General features: G+C 48.1%; 1 protein-coding gene across 1 annotated transcript; it reads right to left on the reverse strand.

The window, feature by feature from the left end:
* Positions 1–1,779: 1,779 nt before the first annotated feature.
* WNT8B (wingless-type MMTV integration site family, member 8B) lies at positions 1,780–13,864 on the reverse strand. The gene is made up of 6 exons (XM_010072416.1): positions 13,806–13,864; positions 7,927–7,960; positions 6,495–6,633; positions 4,963–5,088; positions 2,750–2,892; positions 1,780–2,337 (listed from the first exon to the last, which is right to left on the reverse strand). The coding sequence occupies exons 1-6, from the start codon at positions 13,862–13,864 to the stop codon at positions 1,780–1,782; spliced, it is 1,059 nt and encodes a 352-aa protein (XP_010070718.1).
* Positions 13,865–18,266: the final 4,402 nt, after the last annotated feature.

An 18,266-nucleotide genomic window follows, 5' to 3' on the forward strand; every position in this document is an offset into this window, starting at 1 on the left:
CATCTTGCCATAAGTCCAAATTCCCACCCCCAATGAAGTAGTCCTGGGATTGGGGCGCGTATTTGGTAACTAAGAGACACACACACAGACTGCTGAGTCTGTATTAAAGTATCATCTCTGAAGTGGGCAACTGGGCCCTGGTCTGCCCCTCTCCCACCCCTTTTCCCCATGGCAGCTGTGTTGCAGTTGGATGCAACCCCAGAGAAGGTCAAGGAGAGAGCAGGCCCCTTCCCCTCCTGGCAGGAGCCATAGTGGTGCTGCATGGAGGGAACTGGTTAGCTCTTCTTATGCTCAATAGATAGGTAAGTGGTTGGGTTTTAGACTCCAGAACTGTAACTAAATACACCCGCACATCCAATTGGATGAAAAAAACCACCCAACTACTTAGACACAACAACATTTTGTAAGCACTTAGCTACTGATTTATTTTATTGGCTATTTGTTTACAAATATTGGCTACAAGACAGGTCTAATGGCCAGTAACTTAGCTCTGCTGGCTTCTCGTCTGGCTAAAGGACACTTCAAACAGCAAAGTAGACAATAACCTCACAGCCCAGGGGAGGTCACTGGTGATGGTGCCGTGAGCTTCCCCAGGTCCTGCAGCTGACAGCTTCTTCCCTTGCTATCCCAGCCATGGCAAGGGATCAGAGATGCATCAACCAAATCTTCCTGCTGCTTGCTTAGCCTATCGAACATATATAATAAGTGGTAAAGGGAAAACCTGCTATGTATACATCTCAGTAACTGTGCAATAAATTAAACTTCAAAGTGCTTCACTTTCCTATTTACAAGACCATTAAATAGTAACTGACATTATTTTCTCAGACTAGGAGGAAGTATTTAGTTAGTTAGCTGACAGGGTAAGAGTGCTTGGCAAGCATACCAGGAGGTGGGGAATGGGCTCAGCTGGCAGCTCCTCCCTGGGAAAGATTTAGGAGGGAAGGGGAACTGGAAGTGTGAGGGCATCTTTATGGCATCAATTTAGGGCTTTGGCAGGGATGCTGGGGTGAAAAGGGAGACAAGACCTGGAGGCTTTGAAGATACAGAGAAAGCAGGTAAAAAGCAAGTGATGGGACTCCTCTTTTGGGCACTTGTTTAACGAGCAGCTTCAGTCTTGCTGCTGCCATCTCAAATGCAAAGTGAAGCACTGGAGAGTTTAGCAAAGCTGTCACAGGATGGGAAGTGATGCTGTGGGCCTCCTGGAGGCTGGCTTACTGCAGTAATGTGTCGCACACCTTTTCTGTTCCTTCATAGTGTAGGGCTTAAAGAAAGGCAATGACAATTTTGTTGCAGTCTCTCTATTAGGGTACTAGAAGCCTCTTCTGTTTCAGGGATTACCACTCTAAGCTGCCCAGCTTTGGTGGTGCCATCTCAGCTTCCTTGTGCTTTCCTGAGTGTTGGGCTCAGTTGCTCAAAAGCCCAGAGCAGGTGCTTGCTTGGGAAACAGACAAGCTCAGAAGAGCACCTGTGTTTTCAGTTATAAAACCATTGTCACTGGATAGAGTGATGCTGGGCTGAAGGGACCGAATCTCACCTTGTTTTGTCAACACTTGAAGGTCTTCCCAGAAGTCATCACCCACTGCACTGATGGGAAATGCCCTGTACGGCCAAGGCTCAGGAGCTCATGAGCGCTCTTTTGCCTTGCCGAAGTCCCAGTGAGGCAGCACTGGGAATGAGACAAAACTAAGCCAAAGGGACATGGTGCCAGGGGGCTGCTGGGGTGATGGGGAGGGCAGAAGTGGAGAGGGGCATACAGGACTATGAAGGAGCAGAGACAAGTTAGAGCTTTCTCTTGAGCTTGCGGCTGGCCCCGCCGTCCCCGCTCCGGTCCCGCTTCTCCTTGCGGACACAGAAATACTTGGTGACCCTTTTGCGGCACTGCTCACACCGCACGGCACAGCACCAATGGAACTTGCAGTTGCAGCTGGACACCATCTCGGCTCGCCTCTCCTCCACTGCCAGCCCGCAGCCCCCGCCCAGCCGCCGGCAGCTCCGTTTCTCCCACTTGCTGAGCGCCTTGCCCCTCTTCAGGCACTCCCTGCCCTCCGTGCCCAGCAGTCCCAGTGTCTTGTTCTCCAGGCAGTAGTCAGGCGAGTCTTCTAAATGGACCAGCTCCTTCTTGGAGATGGAACTGAAGGTCTCGGCGATGGCCCCACGGCTGGCAGCACTGTTCCCTGCCCCCTGCAGCAAGTCCACCTTCAGGGCTTTGTGGTACCTCTCCTTGAGGTAAGTGCCAACCTCCCGAAATTCCGGCAGCTGCAGCCAGCAGGTCTGGGTGGTGCAGCTCCCCGACACACCGTGGCATTTGCAAGTCCGCTTCATGGTCCCTTTCACAGCCTACAGGGTGTAGAGAGAGAGGGAATTCAGGAAAAAGCCCAGAGGGGTCATTTCTGTACTGCAGTGCATGGAGAAACATGGCTCCAGGCTTGTGGAGGGGTTTGCCATCGACCCTCCCTGTGCAGTAGTCCTTCCTAGGGCTTGAAGATCTGCTTCTCCAAGGTACTCCCCTACTTGAATTGGGAGTAAGAGGACAGCAGGAAGCCATTAACACTGTAATCACGGAAGGTTTGCTACCTTAGAACAAACACCACTCATCACCTCAGCACTGCTGCCATCCCCTTCTCCTCAGCGAGGTAGTTGTTTCTTCCAGGCACGTGCGTTTAGCCACAGCAAGTCGTGACTCTCCACAGTGAATGGCCAGAGCCAATCTGGTGTGTGCTGTCAGGTCTGGAGGGAGAGAGGGGCTCACCTTTCTACCTGCCTCGTTGTTATGCAGGTTCATAGCAGCTCTGGCATCCTGTCCAGTCTCTAGGGCATCCACAAACTGCTTGGAAATGGCTTCTCCAAAGCCCACGTTATCGCTGCAGCCTCCCCACAGCCAGCCTTGTCCCCCTAGGAGAGGAGACCAGAAGTGCGCTGTCAGGGAACCAGCCCCTCGCCTGCCTGGCTTGTGGCTCCAGGAACAAAAAAGTGTCTCAGAAGTGATGGGAGGGAACAGAGTCTATGGAGCAAATCCAGCCTTTTGCCTCACTCTATTTCCAGATTCCCTCCCCTTGGGCTCATGCCATTTCCACTGAGGCCTGGATACTAAGTGGCTCATGGAGGCAGCAAAGGGGTATGTCCCGTGTGACAAACTCAGGGATTTCCAGGCTTTCTATACAGCAGGATTCAGAAGCTGTTAATTGTAATGCATTATCAGTCGTACAGATGAGGCTTTGGGTCTTTAATCAACTTCCCTCAAACCCCAACTTGAACTGGTTCAGTCTGACTGGTGGGGACAGCATCTTGCTAACGTGGATTAGCGAACTGGTGGAGACACCCTGGTCAAAGGAAACAGATCCCTCTCCACTGGGAAACAACCCAAGCCTGGCACACGTGTACCAAGGAGGCCCTCTTTTTCGTACACCCAGAATCCTGGGCTGATGTTGGGCATCTCAGAAGGGTCTGACTTTCCAGTTATCATAAAGAAACAAAGGAGTCAGCACAGAACTGGGAAACTGCACAGCAAGATGTGGAAGGTACTTTTCCTAACCACATGGGAGCAAAATAACTTAGCTCAGCTGACTGGAAACGTGTCATGCAGTTTGCTTCTTTTCCTCCTAGAGAAAGATGTCAAATTCTTTATGAAGGTTTGAAATCTGGAACATTCTGACCCTGACATGCCTCAGTGGTACATCCTGTGAGTTGTGGTTTAATGGCCTTGTGCCTCTCTTCCCTGAAAGACCTGGCCCTTGCATGGACTTCCCTAGAGCATCGCAGTCCCCTCTCCCAGGGAAAGGCGGGGGTGTCACATGGGAGGTGGGTAATTCCAGTGGATGATGAAGTCCAGATCAAGAGCTGGGACCGAAGGGAGAATGGAAACCTTTCACCATCTTGGATTTGCTGCAACAGCATTTAGAATTGAGTTACAGTGTTTTGGACAAGCCTAAAAGTTTCCTTTGCCTTACAAGGTTTTAAATTCACAATAGAAAACTTTCATGAAAAACAGATATATTTGGGGGAAAAGAAGTGTAGCATGACTAACTCAATTTTCCAGAGAAGATAAAATTTGGGGTGTCATTGCCCAAAAGTCTTGCTCTGTTAGAGATGCCTCAGACACCTGAGAAGCAATGTCTGTTTTAAAAACCATAAGCCAATAAAGCAAATTATGAAAAGCACTGGACACTCCAGAGTTTTTCACAAACTGAGATGTACAAACTGCCCAGTGCGACTGAGCAGGGAAAGGCTTTTAAAAGATTTTGATAATTTGAAATTTGACTTCTTTCCATTCAAAACAAAAGACCCAAATGTCAATGTTTTCAGTGAAAGCTGAGCAGAAAGCCAGGGCAGTGCAGTGTGGGCTTCCCCATCCAGGGGTGCCTAGCAGCCGCAGGCCTGGGTACCGCTGTGATGGGGACAGGGTGAAGGCTGTGTGCTGCCACAGCAGTTCTCCTGGTTGTGCTCTCACGTGTCTGCCATGCTGACAAATGCTGGAGGTGTCTAGAGGTGCCACCTTGCCTTCCCTCCTGGTAATTCTGCTCCAGGGCTGCCCTGGTGCTGCAGACCTTGAGAGCCCTGAGGTCCCTAATAAGCACTACTCTAACCGGATCTGCCATTTAGGTGCATGGCGTCAGGTCCTCTCCTCTGCCTGGTAAAATATGGTCATTCCCTCCAGCAGCTTAAATAGAATTCTTCTTGATTTGAACCAGGGAAACTGCAGCCCCCTTCTACTTTCCTGCTCCTTTAGAAGGTAATGGAAAACATCAAGGGCTTGGCCTCAACTGCTGTAAATTGCAGGCAGCCCCATTTGTTTCCACAGAGCTACTTTGGTTGGAGCCAGGAAAAGCTGTGCTCCGGACATTATTTCCAGGTGCTGGGACCAAGAGGAGGAGTTGTCTCTGTGGGCCTTAGCAGAGGAGAGGAGAAGAGCTGTCTCCTGCCAGCTGGGACGTGGGAGAGGGCTGGCAGCTCATCTCTCCTTACCCAGCTGTCCATTGCGGGAGTCGTCACAGCCACAGTTGTCAAAATCCCCCAGGCTGCAGTTCCGGGTCAGCGTGTACATGACGCCCGCAGAGCTGATGGCATGGACAAAAGCAGTTTCTCGGTTTGCTGTCAATTGGGAATACAAAGAGAGCAGACGTACTAAAGATCTCACAGTAAGACCAGGGTTAGAAACGACTCCTGCCATGCAGGAGACTGTGTGTGAAGAGATTTGCAACAGGCAGGGCTTTGTGGGGTGGAGAGGAGGCCCTATATGTCAGATTAGCTTAGCCTTGGCTTGAACTGCATGATGGCAGAAGCTCCCAAATTTGATCTAGACTGACTCGTGCCATTTCCAAGGGTGGGGATGAGTTTAGTGCTTGGCTGTCCTTGTGGGAGCTCCCTGGTGGGGATACAGCACAGAGCCAAATGTCCCCCATGTCTCACTAATACCCCACAGAGGGGAAGGGGCCCTCTCCAAGGATCAAAGAGCTCATTCCAGATAGCCACCTCGAGTCTTACCTTCTGCTGGACACTGTCCAGGCCTCACAGCAGTGACCATATCTACCCACTGGGATCTGCTTGGTGATCATCAGCTGACCTCACTGAGTCTTTGGCTTTCACTTAATTCCAGCAAGGTCTGGATCTGAGCAGATAACCTTGACAGGAATGGTTTAGGGACCTGTTCCCTGTCCCAGAGTGTTACTTTGTGCTGCAGTTGCCTTCTCGAGCCCCCACTTTGAAACCTCATTCCACCTCTGCCTGAGGCCCTGGTCCCTTATTTGCTGCCAGTCCCACCAGAGGCCTGAGGGTCTCCTCCATACCCAGGTTCTGCCTGTACAAGGCAGGTGTGAACTCATCCCAGCAGCATACATGGGTCTGGAGGACGAAGCATGCACTGAAACTTCTCCTGGCACCTGCAAACAGGTGCAGAATGGGACGCAGTGACAATGGCCACAGCTCCATGCCCTGCAGTGGCACAGGTCATGGGTGCTGCATTTCTGCCCAAGGTGACACTGACATTTGGAAGCTGTGGGAAACTGTTCTCCTACCTGTTGGCCAGAGCACAGCCACTAATGAACTCTTTCCTGCTCTGTTTAGCCATATTCCTCTGCTTGCCACCCACCACCCTATGCTGGTTCTCAGCCTCCCTGGGACACCCTGGTGACAGGCACCCTTTGGATACGGCATGTCGAGCAGCCCATGCCATGGGTCGTGGTGGTGCATCTTTGTGGGGAGTCAGTTGTGTGAGAGTTGGTGGGACACTCCTGTCCTGTGCAAGCTGGTGCTTGGTGGGTCCAGAGGCGATGCTGGCATTGCAAGGCTGCCTTCTCTTGAAGCTAGATCCCAGCGTGTGTCTGGGAGCTGATGGGTGAAGGGACCTCCTGAAAAGATTCTTCTGGGTCACTCCCGGGAGAGGGACATCCCAGGTGGGGATGGGGAAGAAAAGGAGTTTCTTGGGAAGAGAGGAGGGGGCCACGGGCTCTAACCTGTAGTGAGAGGGTCCCGGTAGTTGTATCCAATGCTTTCCTTACCACTGCGCAGCCCACCGTGGCTGGAGAGCTGCAATGCCCTCTCAGGGCAGTTCCAGCGGTCCCAGGCGAACTGGAACTTGCACTCTTCGATGCCACTCTGTGCCCCGGCTGCCACGCTGCTGGAGTAGATGAGATAGGCCTAGGAGCAGAGCAGCAGGTCAGGAGCAGGGGCAGTGTGTGCCCCACTTCAGTCCCCTTGCCCTAGGTGTTAACTTGCAAAACCAAGTCAGGATGAGTTGGCGAGGGAGCAGGGACAGCCCCATAGGCAATGGGCTGGGAATGTCCCTAGGCTGCGCCCAGGGTCCAGGAGAGTCACTCAGCAGCTCTAGTTTCCATCACAGGCAGTGCAAAGCTGGTGTAGCCCCAGCTGCTTCCCACACAGCAGCGGGGCTGATGCAGGAGTAGCTTTCCTGCCCCGCACTGCGTATCGTGGGTCCTGCTGCTTTGGGGTATAAATGGATGGAGAAGCACAGTGCAAAACATGGCTCCAGACTCCTCAGGAGGCTGGCATTCAGTTGAAAATAACTTGCATGCCATCTTACAAGAAGTACAGAGCAGAGGAGGTCTCTCAGGCTTGGCTCCCTGGAGCGCTGTGCTCAGCAGCAGCAGCAGGGAAAGCATTTTCTGGTGTGCTGGGTCAGAGCCTGAGCCTCCCCGGGGGAGAAGGCCAAGTGGAGCTGTTAGCCACGTTAGAAGATGTTCCAGTCAGTCCCCCATTATCTCTCCAGCATGAGAGGAGGCACAGCCTTCTCCCCAGAGACTGGGGAGCTCCAGGCCAGCAGGTACGTCAGCCTGCCTCCTCCTTCACCACAGCCCCAGGGGGACAGCCAGTGCTTTGCGGCAAGGTTGTTCCACTGTAGCATTGAGAGCTCTAGCAAGAGCTAGATGGGCTTGGGGGCGTTCCTGGGGAATAGCCAGGAACAAAAATTGGGTGAATTTTACATCTGGTCCTGGCTAGGAAAAAAAACAACAAAAAAAAAACAAAACAAAAAAACCAAGCCTCTGAACAGGGGGTGCAATGAGGAGGGAGGTCACAAACACTGAACAAGATCCTGGCAATTCCACTTGTGCTCCTTGGGGAAGTATATTGTGCAGGGCCTACAGAAAGTGCTGGATGAATGTGGGTCCTGACACTAACCTGATCATCAGGAAGCAACAGATGACAGCTTAGATGCCCAGCTGGAGCCAATAGACACATCTCCAGAATCTGGCCCGATCACCTTAAAAGGACCCCAGGCCAGCTTTGCTCAGGGCTGACACAATCCAAGGAGCTGTAGTTTGTAGCAGGTTATTCTTGGCTTTCTTTGCCTTAGTGCTGGAAATCTGGGGGTGAGGGGAACTCTGGGCAAGGCTGGACAGAGTGGGAAGGAGAAGCCCCTCCCGTCCTGGGTTTAGTGGAATCAGGGACAGAGATCAAAGGGATTTCTCTTACCTTGGGGCCCGTCATCAGGAAATTATTCACTGACCTGGAAGACAGAGACAGTGTTAGCAGGGAGGGGGTGATGGTGGAGGGGTCTGGGGAATGCCAGGCATCCCAGGGCTCTCCTTTTGCCCCCTGCAGCCTGCCTGTCTCCTGGCTGTAGGGACTTTTGGTCTCTCCCCCTGTCTCTCTTTGCTGCTCCCTGCAAGCCAGGACGGTACCTTCTCCATCTCCCTCACCCCACTCACCCAACCAGGCTGCACCTCTCACCACTCCCTCCTTTTGCTTTCTTCTGCAGAGCTACCCTCCATAACAGTCCCCTCCCCCCTTTTTTTTTGGTGCTTTCCTGTTCCATCAGCCTTGCTTTTTGCCTTACTAAGCTGCTGCTCGGTTTAACTCAGGGTAGTGTTACCCCCAGCCCCAGGAGTGCCCTCATTCTTCCCACAGCCCCAGGAGACGGGCTGTGTGCCAGCACTACTCTCCCTGCAGGACTGTGCAGAGGGAAGGAGGTCACACTGCTGCTCCTTCACAGTGTGTGTCCTGGCAGCATCCCCCCAGATCAGGGTCCTGCCTGGCACTGCTCTGGCTGCCTGCACTCTCCTCTAGGTCACATTAAGGTGATGGCTGAACACAAACACGCCTATCCTCCCCGTTCTGCTGGGCACTGCATGGGGATTGGTGGGAGCATGAGTGAGGTGGTCCTCGCCCATATTAAACTTCCTGGTGTTTTCCAGCTGGAATATGAAAAATTGAGATGAACAGTTTCCAAAGGTCCCTATTGAATTCCTGTGAAACATTTAATTCTGCCACCGGAAATGCCAGGGTCTGTTTTAGTAATCTTAAAATGCAGGCTCCTGGAACCTCCAGCTCGAGTCTCATGATCCCCCTCTGTTCTGTAGGTCAGTAACTTCCATTTCTCCTATGGAAGAGGACACTGAGGCCAGAGAGGTGGCATGAGGGGATTCAGACTTTGCAGGGAGTGAGGGATAGGTCAAAAGACAGCACTGAGAGAAACCAGGCTCTTTGGCTTCCTCTTGAGATGTTCTACTTCAGATACTGTTCATTTCCCAGGGGAGGATGCCTCTCCTTTTCAGACAGCCTTAAGCCACTCTGCCCCTTCAGCGGAGCTGCATGCTCCACTCTACAGGTGGGCTACCTGGCATGCAGTGGTGCTTGCTGCCTTTCTAGCTTCTCTCCATTCCCTGAAAATCACAGTAGCTGGGCAGGCCTTAGCTGGATGCAGGGGAGAAAGGCACGGGTTAGGGTGTGTTTTTTCCTCCCTATGTGTTCTCAAGTGATGTTGTTTGGAGCCACAGGTACCCCTGGTAAGGGAGAGAAAGACATTGTCCCGTTGTGCTACAAATGCGGCGTGGAAAGTACAGGGACATCCCAGGGTGGGCTCAAGCACAGGCAAAAGCAGGCACTGCCATCCCAAGTGTATCTGTGCTGCAGCCCTGCCATGGACATGGGGGCAGACAGGGTATAGCTTGGTCAAAACCTCAAAATACCCGGTCTTTGCTATTTCTCAGGTTAGAAACAGTTGAGAGCGCTAGTTTGCAGAGTTTCTGGCAAGTCTAAACTTTTTTTAGTGGAAATGTGTCCATATTGATGAATCTTGTGCTGGGAAAGATTCCCCTGGGTCAAAACAGGACAGAGAGGGCTGTGCCATGGCACTGCAAGAGCAAGAGATCCTTTCCCTTTGTTCCAAGCCCGGGATTCAGATCCAGCTGTGCTCCAGCCCCATCGGTACTTTAGCACGAAGTCGATGGCTGTTTTGCAGAGCAGTTTTCCTTTGGGAGCTCCTTCTGCATTGTACAGCTAATTAAATATTTCCTGGGACTCAGAGAGATGGCATTTGTAGCCGAGTGATTAGAGCATCGGGTGACCTGAATCACACAGGGCCATGAACCTGGGGCTTTTCAGACTGTGTAAGCTCTGTGGGTCCCCATCCTAATGCAGCATGAACAAGTAATTTTTCCATCTGTTTTCCCTCCTGTTCTTTGCCTTGCCCTTAGTACTTTGCTATGAGGACCACACTCAGGATGGTGTCAGTTGAATCTGAGCCCCTCCTAGCAGCTATGAGAAAACAGCAAAATGCACCTGTGTAGGCAAGATCTAGAGAATTGCAAGTCTTGCTTTTGTGACCAAAATAAGAAATACATCCCATCTGTATTGCTTCCCACCTCAGTAGGAAAAGCCAAATTCACAGTGTGCAAGGATTTGCTTCAAAACCTTGCCGGCCTCATCTTGGATTAGGAACATTTGAGCAGCTGCAAGGGTAGCTTCAGAAGGACAGGAATCCACAAGTTCAAGGTTTGCAACAAACCAGCCTGTTAACGGGTGTCAATTGACATAACTGCATTGAAGCAGAGGAACTGTTCCTCCGAGGATAAACCTCAAGGTTCACAAAAAGGCCAAGTTCAGGATATGCCAATTCGCCATCTGCAGCTGAGCAAACAGTACAGTAGCAATTTCCCAGTACAATATTCTAAGCATTTTTATTAAGTCAGAGAGACAGAAGGCATTTTCCCTGAGCGCTCAGATCAACTGGCAGGCACGCTGCTGCGCAGGTTCGTAGGACTTAGGCAAGTAAAGGATTCATTTAGACGGGTACGCTTGACCCCCCACATTTAACTCTTGCAGCTGCAAATGGATTCAGGAGAAGGGGAGATGGGACTGTCGTATGGCTGGAGGCTAACTGAAATTTTTCTTATTTATACAGAGAAGGAAGGAAAGATAATAATGGAGAAAAAAGGTGTGTGCTTTGTCTTTGCTCGTATGATCTAGCTAAGAAAAATGCATCTCTATTCTGCATATTGTCTCCAGCAAGGCCAGAGAGTAATTAAGCCACTTGTTCCATGGATGTAGTGCAATACTGACAATGCCATTAGAGTCATCTCTGTGCTGCAAATAAGAATCACTGTGAAAATGAATCTCTCTTAGTTTTTTCTCTCTAGTGTGATTTTTTATTTATTTATTTATTGATTTATATATACTAATCTTCCATACTACTGTAAAGGAAAGCAGAATGTAATCCTGAACTAACTAGCTAGCTGCATCCACAACAGATGCAAACCAGACCAATTCTGATGACTTCGGTGCTGCCACACTGATTTAAAACTTTTTGAATTCATGCACATGAAAGGAAATGCTCGAAATTATTTCTCTTCTCCAAGAAAACTTACACGGTTTGTAGCTATCTAAACCCTTTTCCCTCCATCTTCAAACTCCATGAAAGCATTACATGGACTGAAGCAGAGCAGAAACAGACCTCATCAGGCAGAGAGAGTCCCACCGAGTTCTTCAGCCTCCTCAGCAGCCTGTGCAGGGCCCTGGGCAGGGCACACTGCTTCTCTCACTGCAACTCTATGCATCTAGGTAAAAAGCAAATCTAGGGCAAGTGATTTTCATTGCATTCAATATTAGCAAATTATCTCAAAGCTAATCAGTATCTATAGCAGGAGTTTCCTATCATAGTGTTATTGAACCTGAAAGCAAATAACCCTGCCAAGCAGCTGTCCCACTATATTTTTACACATATCAAATACTAATAAGCCTCTGATAATTTCTTCTTAGTTACAATTTTAACTGATAACAGCACTCCACTCCTCAGTTTAGTATGCCCCAAGAGCCTTGTCAAATCTCCCATTAAGGTATTTGTTTGATATCTTATCACCCACTCATACTACTGTGCTGCTTGTTCAGCTCTTTAGAAAATTATGAAGCTGTAGTTAGATCTCTACTATCATTATTGTAAATACAGAAAATTAATACAGTTTCACTCTGGATATGAGTTTTGTTCTCAAGTACAAACTCCCCCAAATTATTAGAAAACCAGTGACACTGGAAACTGAAGACAATCCCACAGCTGAAGTGTAAAAACAAATTTAGAAACCAGCTTCTTCATTAGAGATTGTTACATTATTCCCATACGATAGTTTGGGAGGCAACTCACTATCATTTGGAGTTTCAAGGGGTTTTTTTCTTAATTTCTCTCTATTTTTTTGGGTTTTAGTTCCTAAATGCAACCTTGACATTTTGCTCATCTAGAAACACGCTGAGCCTTCAACCTAGCTCACACGGCAGAATCTAATGTAAGCTCAGAGAAGGGAAGTGGCCACATATATATAAAAAAAATTATTGTTGATCTATATTGCCCCCCGCTCCCAATTCTTGTGATTAAATCGCAGGAAAAAAAGAATCTTGTTGCATTTTAAGCTGTTGGATCAGATGAAGAAGACCAGTAAAAACTGCAACTAGCTTATTGCGTGATTCCCATGAACCTTTTTTCTTCTCAAGAGTTAAGGGACAGGGTCTGTAATATGATTCTTTTGACTAGAGTTTGTAATTTTCCTTTCTCTCAGGAAATCATGACCTATGAGCAACATGTGGAGAGAAGCAGGGCTATCTTGATCTACAAACTTTTCTCTTAGATAAAAACAGCTGAAAGGCAGACAGAGAATTTCCACTGAAAATGGATTTCTGTATTTAGCTCTGCTTTGTGCTCTGAAATTTCTCCCCTTTAAACTTTTTCTTAAAAATGTTGACTTTTTTTCCCTCTTTTAATGTATTCTAAACCTGTTTAAGTTGAGAAAAGCTAGAAAGATATACAGGGAGAGCAGAAAAAGAAAAAATCAGTGTGAGTTCTTGCATAGCTTCTCTGTATAACATACGTATTCCCCTTGCTCCAGAAGGGAAATTTATCTTGAGTTTGCTACTGTATAATATTTAGCTGTATAATATTTAGACATATACAAACTGTTGCACATTTTTTTTAATGAAGGGAGGAGAAAATCTCTGAAAGAACATAAATTTCACTCCCAGCCTAGCCGGAATGGGTTCCCATTTAGTCGAGTTTCTCTTTCTGTAATTTTGGTTTCTCCATCCATGGTAATAACCCTAAAGATCTGTGATGGGGGAGGCAGGGGATTTTAGTAACTGAACGGGAAAATACTTTCCTTGCTGTTAGAGATAAGTCTGTAATCCACTGAGCAGATTCCCCAGGGAATCACAGAAATGGAGAATAAAGTTTGGGTACTCAGTAAATCACACAGGAAAAAATACCTACAGAGACAGGTCATTTGAGTCCATCTCCGTTTGAGCATGGAATAGATATACTCTGCAAGGAATGATACGAGATTTCATGCAAGTTTAATCTCTTTCTGTTCACCCTTATAAAACATTTTTGGAAATAAATGCAAAACCACATAGCAAGAGGCCCACAGGAGATGACTGTAAGTTTGTGCATGGGGGACTGGTGTGACAGGACCCAGGTGGCTGGGAACCAAGCTGTAGCAATCTCTGTACCGAAAGCTTCTCCCCAGGAAATCCCAATACATGAATTTCCGACGTGTAATCCTGACCCTGTGCCTGCCAAGGTGCCTGGGACTCAGGCTGTTCATCCGGAGTGATGCTCCTGTGGATCTAACTCACCCCTGACAGCTCTGAGCTCTTAATCAGGGACTGTCCTCTTCAGAGAGCACAGGAGAAGCTCCACTCAATTTGATTAAGACAAGAGACAAGCATACTGTGAGCCTTTCCAAAACCAGAAATCCCTGGCTCTCCCATTGGGTTATCTTCCCGGTTGGAAATGAGGGGCTAGATCTTCTGCTCTCCTCTCCTCTCCTCTCCTCTCCTCTCCTCTAGCTCAGGATTTGTCTCACAGAGTTACTGCTGGGAGGCAAGGGAGAAGAAGGGGACTTTCTCTGCTCAAATCTAACCTCTCTGACAATGAGTGTGTTGGGACTTAGTTAAATATCTGGACCCATTAAAGACCAGAACTGAGCTAAGTGGGAAAGAGGGAACATTTAGGAAGGTGAAGAGGAATTTCCTTAGGCTGTCCAGGAAGTGCACCTACCTGTGGCACAGACCAAGGTGCTCTCGTTACTCACCAGGCACAGCAGGATTGGAAGAAGGGAGTCAGGAAGAAGATGCCCAGATAAGGGTCCATGTGAAATATAAAATCCAAATAAAGAGGGAGAAAGAAGGTCCTAAAAAAACCCCACAAAACCACCTTGGGTACCACCACCACCAAAGAAAATTAAAAAAAAAAAAAAATAAGGAAAAGAAAAAGAAAAAGAAAGACAACAAAATTAGCGAAGGGATGGAGTTATTTTCCACCCGGTGCTCCTGGTGTCATGATGAGGCATATGCCCCCTGAATCCCGACTTCTGTGAAGGGTAACCAATCCTAAAGTAAGAGCTAAAGGGGATTGGTGAAATGGAGCTGCAGAACTTCCTAAGAAGAGATTATCTACTTAATTAAAGATTTTTTTTTCCCTAAGTCCTTCAGCCAATCAGAACTCAATTGCCAGAGAGAGATTGAACTGATGAAAAGAACACCCCAGGTTCCTCGAAGACAAATGCACCACGAAAGGGATAAGAGGGAGGGAAAAGGGGAAAACAAAACAAAAAAAAAAAAAAAGAGAGAGAAAGAAAAAGAAAGAGAGAGAGAGAGATAAAGAAAGAGACAGCAAATCCCTTAAAGCAATCACTAGATTCAATCTCCACCAGCACTGCCCTGTCCCTCCATCCCCTGAAAGGGCTGCTTTGGCATGCCCTCACCTCCTCCTGTTTTGGAGACACCACTGGGACTGGGGTGCATTGGGTGCTCTGGGATGGGGAGCTGCCTGCACTTTTTTGGAAGCCATGCAGCATGCTTCAGGGAGAAGAGTGGGTAACAGATATGTGAACATCGTCTCTGCCTCAGTCTCCCCAAGAAGGTTAAGGGGAATTGTGGCCAGTTCCTGCCTCCATCTGCTACTCCCTCATCATGGTGACCTGGTCTTTCTTCACACCTCCTGTTTGCAACACCCCACCATCACCCCAGGAGAAAGGCCTCAAACTAAACCTTCCCTTTCCCCCTTAAGTTTTTGCTTTTAGCATTTCAAAGTCCATGGGAGAGGGTCTTTGGTTTGGGAGGGCCAGCAGTCTCTCACTGGGGGCTCATCCCAGGCCAAGAGCTACTGGAGCTACTTAGAAGTACATCCAGCCTGTCCCTCCTGGCCATGTGGGACATCCCAGTTATGATCACACTGCCCACCACAGCCACTCTGACCAGCCCCAGGCCAATGGGACTAGCCTAGCCACTCTGCCCCAGAGCTGTAGGAGCATCTCCTCCGTGCTGCACATCTGATTGTGGGCTGTGGACATAAACAGCTGAAATATGGGCTGAGACCAGTCAAACTCATTTCACTGGGGGTGCAGCTGCTGAGCTGGACCAGGGCGGGATTTGAACAGGAGTGAAACCCCACTGCTGGGCCATCAGGCAGGGCTGGCTAGAGGCTGAGCTTTGCTCAGTGCCATCTCAGGCAGATGATACGTCCCTCCCAGGTTACACAGTCTCCGGGTGGGAAACCTGACTGGCAGAGATTTGCTCTTAGACAGACTTTGGCCATGCCAGGACTGGCTCTGCCCAGTCCAGAGAGCTCCAGCCAGTCATGAGCAGGGCACAGTGCTGCCCACCCAGCCAACAGGGACCCCCACCCTGCAGGGTGGCTGGGCAGTTTGTAAGCACCTAGGTGAGGAGAAATTGCAGCCGCCAGCCAGCAATCGATCTCAGGGCCAGCTGTGCCTCCCAGCTGTATCCTATTGCATCAAGGCTGACAGTATTTGCACTAATTAAAGCTCCAGCTCCTGCAGCCCTGGGCATTGTAAAACCCAAGGTGGTCAACAGGGACCCCCACCCTGCAGGGTGGCTGGGCAGTTTGTAAGCACCTAGGTGAGGAGAAATTGCAGCCGCCAGCCAGCAATCGATCTCAGGGCCAGCTGTGCCTCCCAGCTGTATCCTATTGCATCAAGGCTGACAGTATTTGCACTAATTAAAGCTCCAGCTCCTGCAGCCCTGGGCATTGTAAAACCCAAGGTGGTACATACACTGAGAAAAAGCTTGAAAATTTATCTAGCAGAAGATAAAATCCCAGAAACTAAAAGGTGAGGGAAATAAGCCTTTTATTTTTTTAAATTATTATACTGAAATAGAATTTCAATACTGTGATGTTTAGCACAGTTTAATGGTTTTGGTGGCCTAATTCAAGTTCTGAGGGTGTCTGTGCTCTGCCTGCCTCCTGCTGTCCCAGTCCCGGCACAAGGAGCGGCTGCAGGCTGCTGCTGCCATGGGGAGCTGGGGGGCTGCTGAGAGGCTGTCCGGCCTGCGGGGGCTCAGCCCCCGCACAACAGCACTGGTGGGATGGATGGGATGCTGCCACCCTGCACTTGGCATTTGTTTCTGATAGCAGGAAGAAGAATAATTTTTCAGTTGTTTTTTGTAAGCGTCCAAATTTCTGTTTCAGGACTCTCAAAACAGAGTCTTCTCGTTCCTCGGGTCCAGCAGCAACAGCATTTTGAAATCATGCAACACTTCAGATATGCCTTAACCAACTGAAAAGGAAGGACACCATTGGGTCCAATGGGGTGGGCTATTTTTATTTACTCCAAGACAAATTAAGGGGATTGCAAAAATGATGGAAAAAAAATAATTGTTAGGTGGATAAAAAATACAAAGAGAAAGTTATTTTTTTATTAGCTGTTACAAGAGGCAGCCAGGCCTTTCTCCAAGCTCACAGAAGCACCAGGGCGCTTTAGAGCCAGCAGCCTCCCCAGTCAACTTCTAATTTCAGTTCAATGCAACAGTCATTTTCCTGGAAACAAGCAGGTTTTTCAAGCCAAAGAGGCTGGAGGCGAAGCCTGAAGCAAAACTGTCCCAAACATCTTTCAAAGCACTTAATTGCGGCTATCAACGTCTGTTTAATAGACTCAATGAGGTAATCTATAAGAAATGGGATGCAAAATTGTTTTATAATGTTCCTCAAATTTTGTTATTGTTACTGACAAAAGCTCTATAAATTTTCTAAAATGGGCCCAGAGAGCATTAAAATACATTTTATGGCCAGAGGGACTGGTATATTATCCCATCTGACCTGTTGGCCAATACAGATCTCTGCTGAGCTTTGTACTGAGTGCTGTAATGTGTGTTTGACTGTTTGCTCATCTCCCAGAACAGCAGACAGGATTTGAGGACAACAGGAGATAGAGAACCTCCCATCATCTGTGGTACTTTGTTCCAGTTTGTTAAAAAAACAAACCAAAACATTAATATAAGATGTCTAGGTTTAATTTCCAGAGTACAGAGAAGATTCAAACTGTCCTTAAAGACCCTGTACAAATAATCACAGAAAGACTGAACAATAAAGCCTCTAATGCTCTTGCTGCTTTCCACCCTGGTACCAAGGCAACTGATGGATATGAAAAATGAGGTTAAGAAATGTGGGTAAAAATTCCAAGCCTGGCTCACAGATATCTCAAAAATTTCTTGGTGTCAGTGCACAGTGCCCAAAGGACAGATTTAAAAAAAAAAAAAAAAAAAACCAAAAAAACCAAAAAAACCCCACCAAAATTACCATTTAAAAAGGCAAGAAGGAATTAGAAGTCTCTTATTTTAAAATACATACAAAAGGTACAAGATTAAACTAAAAAGAAAACCTTCTTAAGCAAGCATAAAGAATTCAACCCTGGAAGAGCTGAAAAAAAATCTCAGGAAGGTCTGGCTTCCCAGGGCAGTAAGCAGACTTTGGCTGACTTGATTGCACCTTTACCTGTAGCACCAGCTAATTATGGCTTCAACAGTATCTAATGCCTGTGAAAACATCCTCCAGTGCCCTAAGAAAATGTGTTGCCTGCAATCCTGTACTGAACATGTCTTGTGCTATTCTGCTCCTATAGCCAAGGGGTTCCAGAAGCAAAGCAAGACAAAGGCTGGGGACATTTAATAGCTTGTGTTAGAGTAATCACTATGCAATGGAAGAAGCAAACATGTTTTTTGAGCATTTGGGCTCTGAAAAGACAGGAAAAGTTCTGGTATGCCCAGAAGCCTGTTTGTTTTTTGGTTTTGGTTTTTTGGGTGGTTTTTTGGGGTTTTTTTTGTTTGTTTGTTTTTTGGTTATAGCAATCTGAGATTGTGCCATTGAAGATGGTATTGACACACTAGAACTCACAAATGGCTGCATGACCTCTTTGCTGTAAGCTTGACTTTGTAACCTTTATGTTCCCTGACACTGTTCTCTGCATGGGTGATGCACACACTGAGCAGCCTCCCATAACATCTGCTTGGGCCTTACCGGTATTGAATGCATCCTCACATTTCTTCTTGTAGTTCATGCAGGGACAGCTCAGGGGATCCTTGCCTACTGCAGTGAACTGTTTGACTGGATGCATCCATCACACATCTCACAGGAACTGACTTCTGACAAACTGTGGGGAAAGGCAGGAGGGTCAGATGTGCAGGTTGTTCTTCAGTTGCTGGAGAAAAGTTTAAGGCATGTGCAAGAAACCAAGAAAATTATTTTATACTAAAAG

Source organism: Pterocles gutturalis, unplaced genomic scaffold, assembly GCF_000699245.1.
Source record: "Pterocles gutturalis isolate BGI_N339 unplaced genomic scaffold, ASM69924v1 scaffold8377, whole genome shotgun sequence".
Taxonomy (NCBI): Eukaryota; Metazoa; Chordata; class Aves; order Pterocliformes; family Pteroclidae; genus Pterocles; species Pterocles gutturalis.

Excerpts from the sequence above, each read along its gene's own strand:
- WNT8B (XM_010072416.1), bottom strand. The coding sequence starts at position 13,864 with ATGGACCCTTATCTGGGCATCTTCTTCCTGACTCCCTTCTTCCAATCC. Across the intron at positions 2,893-4,962 it reads CTCCCGCAATGGACAGCTGG|GGGGACAAGGCTGGCTGTGG; the intron begins GTAAGGAGAGAT and ends CTCCTCTCCTAG. Across the intron at positions 2,338-2,749 it reads ACAACGAGGCAGGTAGAAAG|GCTGTGAAAGGGACCATGAA; the intron begins GTGAGCCCCTCT and ends TACACCCTGTAG.